Consider the following 15,763-nt stretch of genomic DNA (forward strand, 5'->3'; position numbering starts at 1 on the left):
AGCCAGGAATCACACAGTACAATAGATCACAAATACACGAACATAACTACACACACACACACACACACACACACACACACACACACACACACACACACACACACACACACACACACACACACACACCATACGTTGCTCTCTTCATAAATCCAAATTCCATAAAAGTCACACTATTCTTAGTCTTTGGAAGCTTAAAGTGAGCGATGATAATAATTCTATATATTTCTCGACCACGTTGAAGGAAATCTTAATGTACTTTCTTTCTTCAAGCCTACAATATTGTTTTCTTTAGCTTCACGTCACATCACACTTGACAGTCGTAGGATCAGCTAACCCTCGTAACAATATGACAACCTACTTATCACTGATTATATACAAAGAGTGGACCATATATAGTTATCCAGATGAGCGACAACATAAAAGACTAGATAGGCAAAGAAGAAAAACATGAACAAGAACAAGAACAAGAACGAGAAGATACAGCTACCCCGATACTGAAATTGACATGAAAGAGAAAAGAGAACGAGGAGAAAGAGAAACAATAACACAAAAAAACAGAACAAGATACGCTTACCCACACATTGAATAATTACACTGAAAAAAAAAAAATCAGTAGCAGTAATAAAAAGAACACACAATGGAAAAAAAAAACTTACAAAAAGATTGAAATTGATATGAGAGAGAGAGAGAGAGAGAGAGAGAGAGAGAGAGAGAGAGAGAGAGAAAGTAGAGAGAGGGAGAGAAACAAACTAGTGTCCATAACAGAAAGGTGCCCCGCCCACCATGCTGAGGGACCCGGGCACCACCTGAGAGCACCTGTGGAAAGGGCGGCACCTGGACACACTGAGACTGCTGCTCCTTAGTTAGCGCTGCCAAGGTCTTCCCTTCACCCTCGTCTGCGGTGGATCTCTCTCTCTCTCTCTCTCTCTCTCTCTCTCTCTCTCTCTCTCTCTCTCTCTCTCTCTCTTTCCAGTTCCCACGTTCTCTGTGGCGCAAAGGATAAAAGAGAAAATAATACACGTGATTTATGACCCGAAAATTTGAAAAGAAATAGCGAAACATTTCACCAACATGCGGCACACACGCACACACACACACACACACACACACACACACACACACACACACACACACACACACACACACACACACACACACACACACAAGGCCGGGGCGTGTCCAGCAGGCTGTGGGAGGCGAATAGCAAGTCCCGAGGAACCGTCAAGGTCTGCTGCTGCTGCATGTTATCGTATTAAAGAGGACGGTGCCAGCCTCTATCCTACAAGTTTTTGGTCAGGGGAGGGAGTAGGTATAGTGTGTGTGTGTGTGTGTGTGTGTGTGTGTGTGTGTGTGTGTGTGTTCGCTATAGCCACCACCTACCTGCCTGCTGCATCAAAGGGCCGGCCGTAGGAGGGCTAGACTGACATAAGCAAATTTCTCAGGGTCAGTGATCAGGATAGGACAGGGAATGATGGGTTCTGGTTTGATGATGTTATATTTCCAAAAGAAGGATTAGGTTGACGTGCGAAATTTATCAAGGTCAGCCATCAGGATAAGGCAAGAAGTCCTGGGTTCAAGCTTGATGAAGTTAGATTTGGAAAAGTGATACGAAGGAATTGGTTCTCGAAAAGTGTGTTGGATGAATAGAATAAACTCAGGAATCATGATGTTAGCACCGAGTCATTAGGAAGCTGTAAAAGAACACTGGACAAATTATATGGATGAGGATGGTAGATGAGAACAGTAGGTATATTTTACACACAAACTGGCACGTGTAGGCATGGTGTCTTTTTGTATCAACCTTTTTTTATCTGATGTTCTTATGAGGGCTAGGTTAGAACAGTAAGCGCGTGTCCCTAAACCAAAATGTACAGTATTGTCTAAGGGTCATAAGGAATAATTATGGTGTCATTAGAATTCCAGGTGTGTGCTATGGCAGTCTCTTGTTTGTTTATCTAGTGAGGATCATGTAAGGGATAGTTAATGAAGTATGCTGGTATAAACTTCTTTCCTTGATAGTTGAAGTAAAAGCCACCTGTCTCGTTGACATTATTGCAGTCCCCTTCCCTTTCTATTATTACCCTTATGTCGTTTCTACGTACCACAAATGTTCTCCATCTAATCTAACCCTCCCCTTCGTACAACCAACTCTCACACTTCTTCTATACTGCCACATGATCTTTGCAGTCTGACAGATTCTAATCCTCAACATTAACTTCAGTAAGAGTCGATAGATCTACTGTTTTTTTGTGTTTTTCTCTGTGCTGATTTTTGTTCCTGTGTATATACTGTACTTGCCGTAGTAAATGAGAGCAGAGGAAATAATCAGATACAATTACATGCAAATGAATCAGATAGTGTAGTTTTCGTTTTCCCTCTTTAAATCGAGTTTTTTTTTTTTTTTTTTTTTCCTGTGTACATACGCAAACGAAAATTATGATGCTTCTTACACATTATGGATGCATCTTGTACTGACTCCTCGCTTGCAAGTGATTAAAATTGCATAATTCTCGCAGTTTCCTGAACATGTGAGGCCTTGGCATCAGTTCTCGCGTCGGCGGCACTTTCATTCAGTCTCAGGAAGCGAGTTTGGCACTGAGCTGAAAAAAAAAAAAATGACACTGGTAGTCCTGCAAGGTGACGCCCAGCCTTGAACTCTCTCTCTCTCTCTCTCTCTCTCTCTCTCTCTCTCTCTCTCTCTCTCTCTCTCTCTCTCTCTCTCTCTCTCTCTCTCTCTCTCTCTCTGATAGTCTATCTTTACGGCATATTCTCTTTTTTGACACTTTCTTTAATAGCACCCTCTTTATTCTCTCTCTCTCTCTCTCTCTCTCTCTCTCTCTCTCTCTCTCTCTCTCTCTCTCTCTCTCTCTCTCTCTCTCTCTCTCTCGTCACCTTGATCAACTAGTATCTTCATTTCATATGTGAAAACTGGAGCGATGCCGAGGTTTACAACATGACACAATCATTATTTCCTTTCTTCCTTCCATCCTTCCTTCCCTCTCGCGTCCCTTCTTTCCTTTCCTCTTCTCGCTTCACTTCCTTTCTTCCCTCCTTCCTTCCTTCCTACTTACATCACTACTCATAACTTCCTCTCCTCTGTGGGTTCCTCGACAGATAAATGTTGTGAAAAAGATGGAAATTGGGAAAAGTAAACTGCGTGACTCCAGTGTCCCTCGTCTCTGTCCAGAAGTGAAGAGTCTTTAACCCCATACGACTAAATAACCCATTTCCTGACTGAAGAATCTTGTGTAGGAAATTGTAGCACTTAAGGGGTAAAAATTGACATGATTATCTGTCTTTTTTATTATTTCCAGTAGACTTAAACGACAAGATAGGAGTGAGGACCGTAATCTTAACCCTTTTTTTATGTTATAGTCTATAGCGCCTGTAGGTTTACTTGAAGAGTATGAGAAGCGCTGTTCAGTTTCCACCCATTAGCGGCGCAGGCCATTTTTTTTTATAGTGGTACTCATATTAGGGCCCATATCACCATCCAAGCGCATCTTCCGTGTAAGGTAATTGCATCTCCATCTAGAACCTGGGTATCATGGTGACATGTAGGTAACTTTAAACCACTCGACAAACGACATAGTTTCAAGACGGCACGTGGTGGGATTCGAACCTACGCATAGACGTCTGCTCGATCCCAGACTCACCATCTTATCCACTACACCACCGCCACTGCGATATGTAAACATTTATAGTAAAAAAGAAAGAAAAAGTAAAAAAAAAAAAAAAAAGAAAGAAAAAAGAATAATAAGCATTAATAAGAAAAAAGAGGAGAAATGATGATATTTCACTATTTATCTAATAAAATGAGGTGGTTGTAAAGCAAGATGAAATGTTCCAGAGAGGTTAGTGATGAAGGTGAGATGCGTCGAGTAGCAGTGAGGGGGGTTAAACACTTTTGTGTTTATCCTGATAATTTGAACGTGATGCAATGGCTATTATTGCAAGATTTTTTTGCATGATTCTAACACCGATTTTACATCATTGAAAGGAAAAACACCAGTGAAAATGTAACTATTCATCTGTGTGGCCTGTTAAGACTCCCGATGAGAGAACAAGGCGCTGAATGACACAGGACTGAGCGTTACAATATTCCCTTGACAACTATGCCTTTGGAAGAACATCCTTGAACATTGTTGTGAGGCGGAGATGAACGGCGTGGCAACGAGGAGACTGAAGTGTGTCCCTAAGATTTCCCTTTAACAATCTTCATACAGAAGGTAGAGGCCACTAATATCCTCACCTGGCCTGCATTTATCACGCCTTGACGTCACACAGTCCTCGCCGCCACGCCCTCACCCACGCGGACGCCGACACACCGAACGTAAACAAACATAATGGTCTCCGTCAATGCTCGAAGGAGAAGTAAGAGGAGGAGGCTGCGTGGGTGTCGGGGTCCCTCTAGTCTACAGTGTCAGTGGTATAAGGAAGTGGAGACATTATAACGGCACCGTCACCTTAACGGATGCCACCACTTAGCGAAACAATTCCCCGCCATCACGTAATAACCGAAGAAAAAATGACTGAATAGACCTCATTATACAGTCTCCTTAAACCCAAGTGGCATTGTTACGATAAATCATCTTCCATTATGCCTCTCCAACTCGTCGCCTTTGTGTGCAGCGTCTTGTGACCCTCCCACGGCGACACTTTACATTCCTCCGTGCCTTATCCCTCGCTGCTTGGTCCGCGGGAAGCGTCGGTATAATAATAAAGGTGAGGCAAGGAAGATGTTGGGCTTGACAGTGGTCAGACCAGTCGGCGGGTGGGGCAGGATGGGGCGGGCTTGGTGTTGGGGGCGAGGAGGATTCAGCAGGGATGCGGGAGGGAGAAAACAGGTCCCAGGGGGGATGAGGACAGAAAGGCGTGCAACATATTCGAAAGTACGAATACCTGCGAATCGTTTTTTTTTTTTTTTTCTCCTCTCTCTCTTTCCCTCTCTCCTGCTTTCTCTCCATCTTGAAAGTCCTTGTGATTATATTCTTGAAATTAATATTTTCTTTTGTTTCTTGTTACACGTACTATTTAGAAGACTTTAGTTTACTTGCTGTCATTACGTAAGCGATTGTGTTTTGTTTTATTAACAGGTCGATTTCACCATTCTAGGACTCTTGATTATCCTACATTTTCATGAGCATGTTTTATTGTCTTTATATATTCTGAAATAGATGAAGTTTACATGAGTATAATCCCATAATCGAGTGTACATTATTTCTTTCCAACAGGTGAGTTTCTTCTTTTTCAACTATAAGCAATCGTATAATACTTTCAGTAATATATGCTTCTTTCCACGATACTCAAAGCAACACTAAAAGTTTAGATATCTGTATTACATAATCGAGTACATGTTCTTTTGTCCACAGGTTGACTCTCGTGCAGCGACAGACCTGACCACCAGCCTCACCTCTCTCCAAATCAGGTGAGTGACCCCATCAGTAAGGCCTGTGTCGCGTGCTGGGAGAGATCACGTTCTTGCTTTGTGGGTTTAACTTATTGTGCGTATATCATCTCTCGCGTGGGTGTAGCTTTCGCGTGGGTATTGTACTGTACGTCACTTCTGTGTGAATACAAAGCTTGATGTTTATTTATGATGTAATTATTTCTCTATTCATTTATTGAGTTATCGCATTTTGTGTATCTTTATTTGTGAGAGAAGTTGTGATGTGCGATTTCTCTTCTTCATTTATCATTTTATATTTGCCCATCTATTAATCTGTCTATCAGTCTGCTTATCTCCTGTTTAAAGCGGTGGCTATGACGTGTGCGATTATTATTATTTTTTTTTTTCGATCAGTGGATGAAGACGTATTCGAAATGTATTGTTCTCTCATTAAGACTACAATAGTGCCCATAAAGACCACTGACATTATCAACCAGGTCCTCCTATAAAGGTGTTGTTCTTCCATTGGGAATATTACCTTAAAAAAAGCAGAGATAATTAAATGTGCAGGTTCTAGTGAGTCTTTTATCCTCTGATGCTGCGAAATCCTTATTTTTCTATCACTCGATTAACGAAATCACATTGAATGATATCAGTAACTTTATACAAATCTATATAATTCATTCAATGTAAAATGTGAATGTGCTTGTCGTGTACAGGTGAATCATTCTTGCTTGGTTTAACCGGTGACGTGGTGCATGCATGCAGAGATTTCGTTCGGGGAGGCAAGCATGGAAGTTTGAATATCATAATCCCGTAAGAGGATAATTTCTCCGTCTTACTCACTTGATATTATTAGAACTCTTTGTCAGAACTTGAAAACCACGTGAAAGCATCCAAAGAAAGACGTATATTCATTGTAAGCATGCACTACAGGAATTCTGCTCCTAGTATCTATTCATTCTACCCTAATTACCCATTATACTTTTAGCAGACTCACGTTAAGGCCATTGGTGTTTTCCTGGGTGATTTCATGATTCAAGTAATAGAACAACAAGGAATCCACATCAGCATTAAAGACGCATGAAAATTGGTTGATTATATCTTGCCTTTAAGGATAATCCTAATGAGAAAAGAAAACGTTTCGAATGTGCTTCATAATTTCGATAGTATTATACTGTAGATCAAAGTGTTAATTCATTGGTGACCAAAATACATAAATTTCTTCCGTATACATTATTTCAAAACTAAATTCTACGCGCTTTCGTGGCGTGTTCTCAAATGACAAAATATTAAACTCTGCCTTTAATAATCAGACTATTGGAGTGTAATTGGGATGACCTTCGTAAAGCCCTTTCCTCTCCCTCTTGCTTGTCCCTCTCTCTTTGCCTCTACATCCTGATGGTTCTTCTTGTTAGTTCATCGTCGGAATTATTAATAAGAAGAGATATGAATTGAAGCAGTAGAATATAATTGTATGTCACTTTGTAGTAGAGTAACAATAAACAGCTCATCGTTCAATTAAGCTAGATACATAAACAAGAGTGACATTCTAAAACTGGCGGATACATACTTGATAATCGTGTAATAAAGAGAAGTTAGAATTATTGAGTTCTGCTTCGTCCAGCGTTAAAGCTTAAGTTAGATATTAGCTCCATGTAAGGTAAACAGACAGGTATTTGCTTTCATCCACAAAGCATTAATTATATTTGTGTTTATGTTCAAAATTAGCTGAGTAATAGCAAACCATTAAGGTTATTAGGTCATTCTGTTTATTGGAGCAGATTAATCAATACGAGACTGCATTTTTAATATGAACATGAAATAGCTCAGATAGGAGGTTAGAGATCAAACAGAGGGACAGATGAGTGACAGTAGGGTGTAGCTATATTCATCATCAAAAAGCACGAAATAGATCAAATGTGGCCAGTGACAGCCGTGAGTTAGGAACAGATGAGTATTTTCAGACCTAGCATGAATCAACATAGGTCTGTCATCGGGAATAAAGCAGAGAGACACAGTTCAGAGACTGTACCGTGCATTGAGGATAAAACAATGATAAGCAGATCAAGGAATGTGGCTGGCGAGCTGAGTTGAGAGACAGGAAACTAAATCTTTGAGTCTTAGCATGAAATAACAGCTTTCTATTATTGGGGATCGAACAGACACAGTTCGGAGATAGCACCGTGCATTGTGAAGATAAAGCAGTGATAAGCGGCTTAAATGTGGCGGGTGTGGAGTGCGAGGTGTGGGAGGGTGGAGTGGTGTGAGCCGGGAGGGGGCAGCACCAGAGGGCCGATCGATGGTCGTGTTGTTGACATCCTGAGGGCCCCCACACGTGCTTCATTTTGCCGCCCCTCCAGCCCCTCCCACACCTTCTAGGGGCGTTACGGGCCTCCACTTGGTGTGACAGGTGAGTGTCATACTTGGAAGGTGGTTTAGGTGCAGCCAGTGGTGGGAATAAAGGGTTTAAGGTTGGACGAAGGGTCCTCTCCGAGTCTTCATCCGCCGCCCCTCTCCCGGAAATGACATTTACGCATTTCACTCTGTCTTGGGAAAGTAGTCACGTCGGGAGCTGCATTTTAGGTATTGCTTTCCAATTCCTGTGGGTTTGGGAGAGAGAATCCAGCCTGCCACTCGCCCAATGTGCCATACGTGAAGGCTATGGTGACTGATGTAAGCAACAAGTTGTTTACGATAACTAGAATGCATTACACACCCACACCTGCTCACTGGTCTGTGTCACGGTGTTGCTGTGTGCATTGCCTCTATATCTTGACGTTGCGTACTTTATACTTCTTAAATATGCGCCGTGAAGTAATCTGTACAAAGGTTGTGGATGAGGCGCCGAAGTACCGTTAGGATTGGTAGGGGGAAAAGAAATCAGTCTCATGGAGAACATGCAAAAGAAAAGGAGAGCTCTCTTTCGTAGAGGACTGGACAGTTTCCTGTTGTCTGCAAGCCACTAACAGATAATAGATACAGTTTTTGAAGAAAATAATTTGTTAATATCTTAACTGCTTTGGAAGAGGGTCTGCAATTAAAGGTTAAACAAGCTTTGCCATTGTAATGTATTTCATTCATATCGTTGTGAATAGAGTGAGTCAGCTAGGATTTAGTAAATATTAAGCCAATAGGCCATGCTTGTTCACCCTGTAACTGTGATATATATGAAGTCTGGTTAGCAATTTATGCTTTGAAATAACATAGAGCTAAGATTATGTTATGTTTCTGAAACCATAGAAGTAAGTAGTTTACTAGTTATTATTAGTTATTGTAATGACCATCTAAAAAATGGAATGTAGATAATAATATATTCAGTAGTAGATATTCTTAATTATTTTAACTTTCGGTTGTACGCTGTTCACCTTATTTTGTTTTCTAAAGATAACCACTCAGTCAGAGGCACAGAAGGGAACCGTAAACACCTTCACAGTGCCGTGGGAGGGTGTTAACCCTGCCATCAAGTTTCCCATCATATTCAAAGTAAAAAATAAAATATTTGCTATGTTTGGAGCTTAAAGGATCATAATTAAGAGGAAAGTGATGTCTGATCTGTGATTTCTGTTTCCTGTCACATTATATAAACAGGAAATCAAGTTAGATAATTCAGTCTATTTTTGTTTCTTTGGGAAGAACAGAGTACAAGTCCAGCTTTATAATTTTTATGAATAATGTAGCAGTTGTGATTGTCATAGGATTTACAGTATCTGACAAGAGATTATTGCCATGCCATTTTACTAACACCTTTATTACTAAAATATGACTAATTTTATTAACATTCAAAGGCAACCTTGCATGCTGACAGCTGTGTTCTTAAGGTATTCAGTCTGTATCTTCCTTCCAAACATTTCATTAGTGAGGTGGAGTGTGCTGCTCTTTTTCATTTTCAGCTTACATTTCATGGTATTCCTTGCAATCTCTATCAGCTTCACACTGGAAAATTGCCTGACTAAGCAATAGCTTCATCAGTGCTGGTACCTTGTGACATGGGCAGTTCTGTCATGCATGAAGTAGGAACAAGTAAAATCTTTAAAGACATTATGGTGATGACCTGTTTATTGTGATAACACTTTAAGCAAGCAAATATAACTGTATCCTTTCTTTCTCTCCATTAAATGCATCCCATATCTTGATGTCATCAGAATGCTTCACTGTTTTTCCATTCTTGTACTGAATTAATGAGGTGTATTGCTCACAATAATTTGCAATGTTTCTAGTGTATTTTCAGATATTTATTGCAAAATCTTTTGATGGCATCTTGAAATCCTTACAAAAGCAATGATATATTGTTACTTTTAAGAAATGAGCATGAATGAGAATCATGAAAATTGTGGTTCATTCTAACTGCTTGTCCTCAATGCTTTGAGAGTGACAAGGAATTTTATTTTGCTGCTACTGCATCGCCTAATGGTTGTATGCACAATGTAACAATTTAGGAAACCTGATAGTTGTATATTATCTTAACCATTAATTCTGATATATTAGGTTTATCTGTGGCTTTGGTAACAAACTTTTTGTCAGATACTGTAATATGCAACATTATTAACTAACCTTTGGTGCTTTGGAATTTCCAGTAATGTGGAATAGGTATAGTGCTAAAGTTCTTGTTATCCGTAGGATCAGCCTGCAAGATAATTGTGATATAGCAGTAAGAGGTGGTGGGAAGCGGCTTGGCACGGCAGAAGCCTTGCAGCCGTCACTGATGCACTAACCTGACCTAACCCCTGACAGCACCCGGCCCACAGTCACAGTCCAGCGACCTCACACACTTAACTTGCCCACTCGCGCCCACACCAGAGTGGGGTGGACGGCTGATCCTGGGCTGCCACCCCACCCACCACCCCCATCGCCACTACCGCTCTCATCACTCCCACCTCAAATGTCCCAGTCACTCCACACACAGACCACCTCCGTCGATAGTATAGGTTCCTGCTCACTTGACGTCAATGCTACAGGCACCACCACTCCTGCCACCATGGGTGAGTACGTTCTGCAGCTTCTCTTTTCACCCATCACACCTCATACACGGCTCACAAGTTTCCAGGCTGTTCACAGGTTATGTAGCCTGTATCAAAGAACATGAGGATCTTTTAAGGGAATATCTTGGTAATGGCAATAAAGTTAATGCAGTGTAATACTTCAAGATTTTATCCATGAAAGAATAAAGATAGTATAAAATGCTTTCCATTACCACAATACAACTGAAAGTGTCTGTGAACCAAGTGGTCAGTATGTAATCACAGCAATGGCTTCTTGTACAGAATGGATAATCATTTTCATTAACATTCATATAATCAATCGTACTCATGTGATTCATAATTCTTAGCTTGTAAATACTTTTATCTAATGTGCATATGTAGTTGCTGAAAAGTACATATAACTGCATGATTAATTAAGTTCATATTTGATAACTTGTTCATCCTGGTGTGTGTGTGTGTGTGTGTGTGTGTGTGTGTGTGTGTGTGTGTGTGTGTGTCTCCATCTCTCTCAGGCCACTTGAACCACTACATAGTATCAATGAGTAAGCTTCACATATCTGTACCACATCTTTTGCTTTATGAATAGATAAGTTGCTGACTGTTGTGTGTCATTAGTCATTATTTGCTGATGGGTAGATGGGGAATATATCTTTATTTGTCATCAATTTATTGGAGATGAATGAGCAGACTGGGTGGCAGAGAAAGTGTGGGTATGGCAATGAGACAGAAGTGGGTGGTGAAGGAATGTTATAATAGAGATGAGAGTTTTTATTAACAGATTGCTCTTTGTTCTTTAGTGTGCATGTGTTGATCTTTATTAATATCCCGCAGTATTGAATTAAGTGCATTTTGTATGAAACAGGAAATTGTATTATTTTACAAGTGTGGTAGAAGTAATACATTGAAGGACTTTAGCTGATTGATTCTTGATTCCCACATTTTGTGACACGCATGCAAATACTACCATGCTAAACCAATGAAATGGTCATTATAAAGCCTTTACACACGTGGTTGAGTCAGCCCAGAAAGTATTAGGCAAATGATTGTGTGTGTGTGTGTGTGTGTGTGTGTGTGTGTGTGTGTGTGTGTGTGTGTGTGTTTGTTTTTGTTTGTGTGTGACTGTCTGGCCGTGTCTCATTATGTTTGTTCTTGTATGTATGTATGTGTGTATCACTCAAGCTGTATCTGTGTGTGTGTGTGTGTGTGTGTGTGTGTGTGTGTGTGTGTGTGTGTGTGTGTGTGTGTGTGTGTGTGTGTGTGTGTGTGTGTGTGTGGTCACCTTTCACGCTAATACTGTACACATCAAGCAAAGCAGGTTACGTCACCGCTTTCGCTTTCTCGTCAGCGGTGTGTGTGTGTGTGTGTGTGTGTGTGTGTCTGTCTGTCTGTCTGTCTGTCTGTCTGTCTGTCTGTGTCGCTTCACCTTGAGAGTTTCCGCTCTTTCGCTAGTATTTTGAAGCGTAAAAACCACCAGATGGTATATTGAAATTTCCATCCTGTGGCGCAACTCATAAGATTTATCATCCTCACACCAACGCGAAAAACAAAATTAGCTTACCGTCTCGCAAAGTGGCACAAAAACTGTTAACTAACCGACCAGAAACACGTCCCGTCACGCGTGTTATGTAAAAGTGAAATAAAAAAACGAGATATTCTTAGGTACAATATATTAACATACATCAGAGGCGTTAATCCTACACTAATGGTTTTATATAGAGATAACACGACGCATGACCATTTACGTGCATATCACACACACACACACACACACACACACACACACACCTTTACAGTTATGAATGAATCAGAAGAAAATATAGAAGGATGAGCAAGGAGTGAAGCTTGGGAGCGTAGGAAACGAGAGAGAGAGAGAGAGAGAGAGAGAGTTTTGACGTCACAGAGCCGCACGGCATGTCGGTGACTCTCCCTCTCACAGCTAGGATGCGGCACCATAGTTTGTTTACATTGTGATGCTGACAGTGACGACACGGTTAGAGAGAGAGAGAGAGAGAGAATATTAGTTATCTCTATCCACCTTTATCTCCTGTGCATTTTTCTATTCACTCTTTCTAACACCATTATCTGATATCTTGCATTGCCTGCGCTCAACTAACGTGAACAAGGTATTTAAGTAAAGCGGAGGGACTAACGCAATCTTAACACACGGATTGCTATTGTGACTGTCATGAGGAGAGGTGAGAAGATTAAGCCAACACAGCATCTTTCGGTTCTATGGTTATGTTTAAAGTGTGTGTGTGTCTGAGTGTGTGTTAATCCCCTTGAGTACCATGACGCGTTTCCATTATTCATTCTGCTTACTATTTGGCGATTTTTTCAGCTTCAGAAATTTATGTGGGGATTAAAATAGTGAAGACTGGTCATGAATTTTCTAATCTCCTTAGACTCTTGCTAATGCCAATAAAATCGTCTAATCACACCCAAACTCGTGGTAAAAATGCGTCCCAGTAATAAAGAGGTTAAGCCAAACCAGCACACATCGTCTTTGGGTTCTGTGGGAAATTTGAGGTGTGTATGTATGAGTGTGTGTTAAATGGTGTGTTTTAAAGCTCCTTTGAATGTTGAGCGTTATGTAAATAGTACCAAGAGATGCGGTGTGTTCGAATGTAACTAGAATTGTTTTAAGTGAAAGAAAAGTGACGATAGGTGTGTTTTGTAGTTGATCGGCGTGTTTCGGAGCATCTAGGAATGTTGAGTGATATGTTGAATTACGAGAGGTGTGTGCACTGAACGGCGTTGAGTAGTGATGATGGTAGATAAGTCTCAGGTTGACCCAGGAATACTTAATAATAAAAGAAAAGAGTGATAAAAGTATTCCTGAGATTTACCTACCACCGACACTACTCAGCCGTCCACATAACTATCTCACTGAATAGCATGTTGTAAAGTGTCTGAACGTTGACTGTTAAGTAGAATGTTGTGAGGTGTGTATTGACCTGCGTGTTTGAAATCAAGTATCGGTTAAATCCTGCTTACATTAATCCATGAATCACTTACCGCTGCCGAACTCAATCTGGTCTCTCGTTAGATAGTCGTAATAGAATGATTGAGATATAATATTTGAATGAATAACTGGGCAATCTAAAGCCACTTGACAAAAAATATTATCAGAAACTGGGTAAAAGATTCGAACGGCTTTTAGAACACGATAAAGTCAACACCGTGATACTGAAAATTTAGAAGGAAGAAAACTGACTCAAAGTAACTGACAACAGACTAAAACTAAAAGAGAATACAAAATATAAATTACGAAGTATAGGCGCATTGACTTCATACATCTTCCCTGTGTCATTTAAAAAAGGAAAAAAAGAAGAAAAAAAAACAGTAACGAACGATTGACGAAAACTAACATTACGTGCACAATATAATATAAAATAGGGATTACCACGTATAGGCGCACTGGCTTCATACATGTCATTTAAATAAGAAAAAGAAAAACTTAGAGTAACGAACGAGCGACCAAAACAAACATTACATAAGGCTGATACAAAAAGGGATTGCCACGTATAGGCGCATTGGCTTTATACAGCTTCCCTTATGTCACTGTGGTCTTATACGTCCCTTAATACACTTGGCGTAGCGGACTTAACTAACGCAGGTCTTCTTGGCGACAGTGTGATCTATTTTTAGGAGAGAAGCTTTGGTGAGTGCGTGTGCTGTATAGTAGTGGTAGTACTGTGCGTAGTGGCGGCAGTGGTGGTCATATTTCTTCCTGGTGGCGTGAAAGTATGTGAGAGTTGGCATATATTACTCCTTTTTTTTTTCATTCTTTCCTTGTTTTCTCTCGTTTTTTTTCGTGTTCTTTTTCTTTATTTTATTTTGCAGCGGTGGTGATGGTGGTGGTGTGTTTTATGATGGTGTGGTGAGTATGTTTTGACTTCAGATGGTGTTTTTTTTTTCTTTCCTTTCCTTCCCATCTTCATTAATTTATTTTGTGTATTTCTTTCGTTCTTTCATTCTCATGTTTATATTTTCCCTTCATTCTTCTTCATCTTCGTTTCTTCATTTTTTTTTTTTTTAAATTTGATTTCATGTTGTTTCTTCCTTGGCTTTTGTATTTTTTCTTCATTCATTTCTACGCTCGTTATTTAGTTTCTTAATTTTTTTCCTTTTACTTTCTTTTTTCCTTCTTAATTCCTTACTTCATTCTTTTTTTCTCAATTCGTCTTGTCACCACCACCACTGTCAGCAGCAGTGTAGGATTGAAGAGTCAGAGGCAGAAAGAAAGTTTGGTTCGTGACTGTGGCTTTTACTCACCCGTTACAGCGGAGAGTTGTATATTCTTAGAAGCAAACCGCTGTATCAAATGACTTGCTCTCTACTGTCTTCTGTGTGTGTGTGTGTGTGTGTGTGTGTGTGTGTGTGTGTGTGTGTGTGTGTGTGTGTGTGTGGGGGGGGGGAACGTGACTCACGAGCGCCATTAGTGATCAGCTTATGAGTCATCGGGAGACATTAATTTTAGAGGACTGAGTAAAGTGCAGTGGGATGTGTATGGATGGGGAGGAGGGAGGAGGGAAGGGATGTCTGGTTGTTGGCGCGTTGGGGAAGGAGAGACTTGGGGGAAGAGTGATGCAGCAGGATAAGTGAGGAGGAGATGGGGTAGGGAAAGGGGAGGAAAAGATAAGAAAGGGAGAGAGGAGGAGGAAGGTAGGAAACATGAAAAGAAAATATGGAAGAAAATAAAGGAATGGAGGAGGAATAGTGATAGGGGAGGAAAAGAATAGAGAAGAGGAAGAAGTAAAATAAAGCAACATAAGGAGAAAGGAGGAAGGAAAAATAGAGAAAGGTGGAGTGACAGGAAGGAAAGCGAGAATGAAGGGATGTGTGGATGATGGCTCCTCCTCCTCCTCCTCCTCCTCCTCCTCCTTCACTCCACTCCATTCTTCCACTCAATTGTATTACCACCACACCCATAGCTTGCCCTTCCTCCCTTCCCCTGTGTGTGTGTGTGTGTGTGTGTGTGTGTGTGTGTGTGTGTGTCAGTCTGGACGATGAGTAATAGGTCTGCGTCACACGTCATTCCCGCCTCGTGTGACGTAGTAAAAGGTTACGGGGAATACCACCACCACCACCACCACCCAGCCATCTTCCTTCCCTCCCCTACTTTATACCACAATCCTTTCATTTCACAGCTGTGCCTTGAGTAAAGGGGGGTAGTGGTAGGGAGGGTGGTATCTCCTCCTCCTCCTCCTCCTCCTCCGAGACAATTCTCTGCCTTCCTCTTACTGGTTCTCTTCTATTGTGCAGGAAAGGGCGGGGAGGAGAAGGAAAGCAAGAAATATTAAGAGGAGAGGAATAGGAATAAAAATGTCACTTTGTCCTTAACTTTGCCAGTGTTGCGTTATTTAATCTAATGCAGTGGTGACCTTTTTTT

General features: G+C 40.8%; 1 protein-coding gene across 1 annotated transcript in view; it reads left to right on the forward strand.

The window, feature by feature from the left end:
* The window catches only part of LOC123508182, a 54,838-nt gene that overhangs the window by 17,286 nt on the left and 21,789 nt on the right, over positions 1-15,763 (forward strand). The window contains exons 5-7 of the mRNA XM_045261715.1: positions 4,587-4,725; positions 5,373-5,428; positions 10,124-10,371. Coding sequence (XP_045117650.1) covers positions 4,587-4,725; positions 5,373-5,428; positions 10,124-10,371 — 443 coding nt within the window. The remainder of the gene's footprint in view (positions 1-4,586; positions 4,726-5,372; positions 5,429-10,123; positions 10,372-15,763) is intronic.

The sequence above is a fragment of the Portunus trituberculatus genome, chromosome 24, assembly GCF_017591435.1.
Source record: "Portunus trituberculatus isolate SZX2019 chromosome 24, ASM1759143v1, whole genome shotgun sequence".
Classification (NCBI taxonomy): domain Eukaryota; kingdom Metazoa; phylum Arthropoda; class Malacostraca; order Decapoda; family Portunidae; genus Portunus; species Portunus trituberculatus.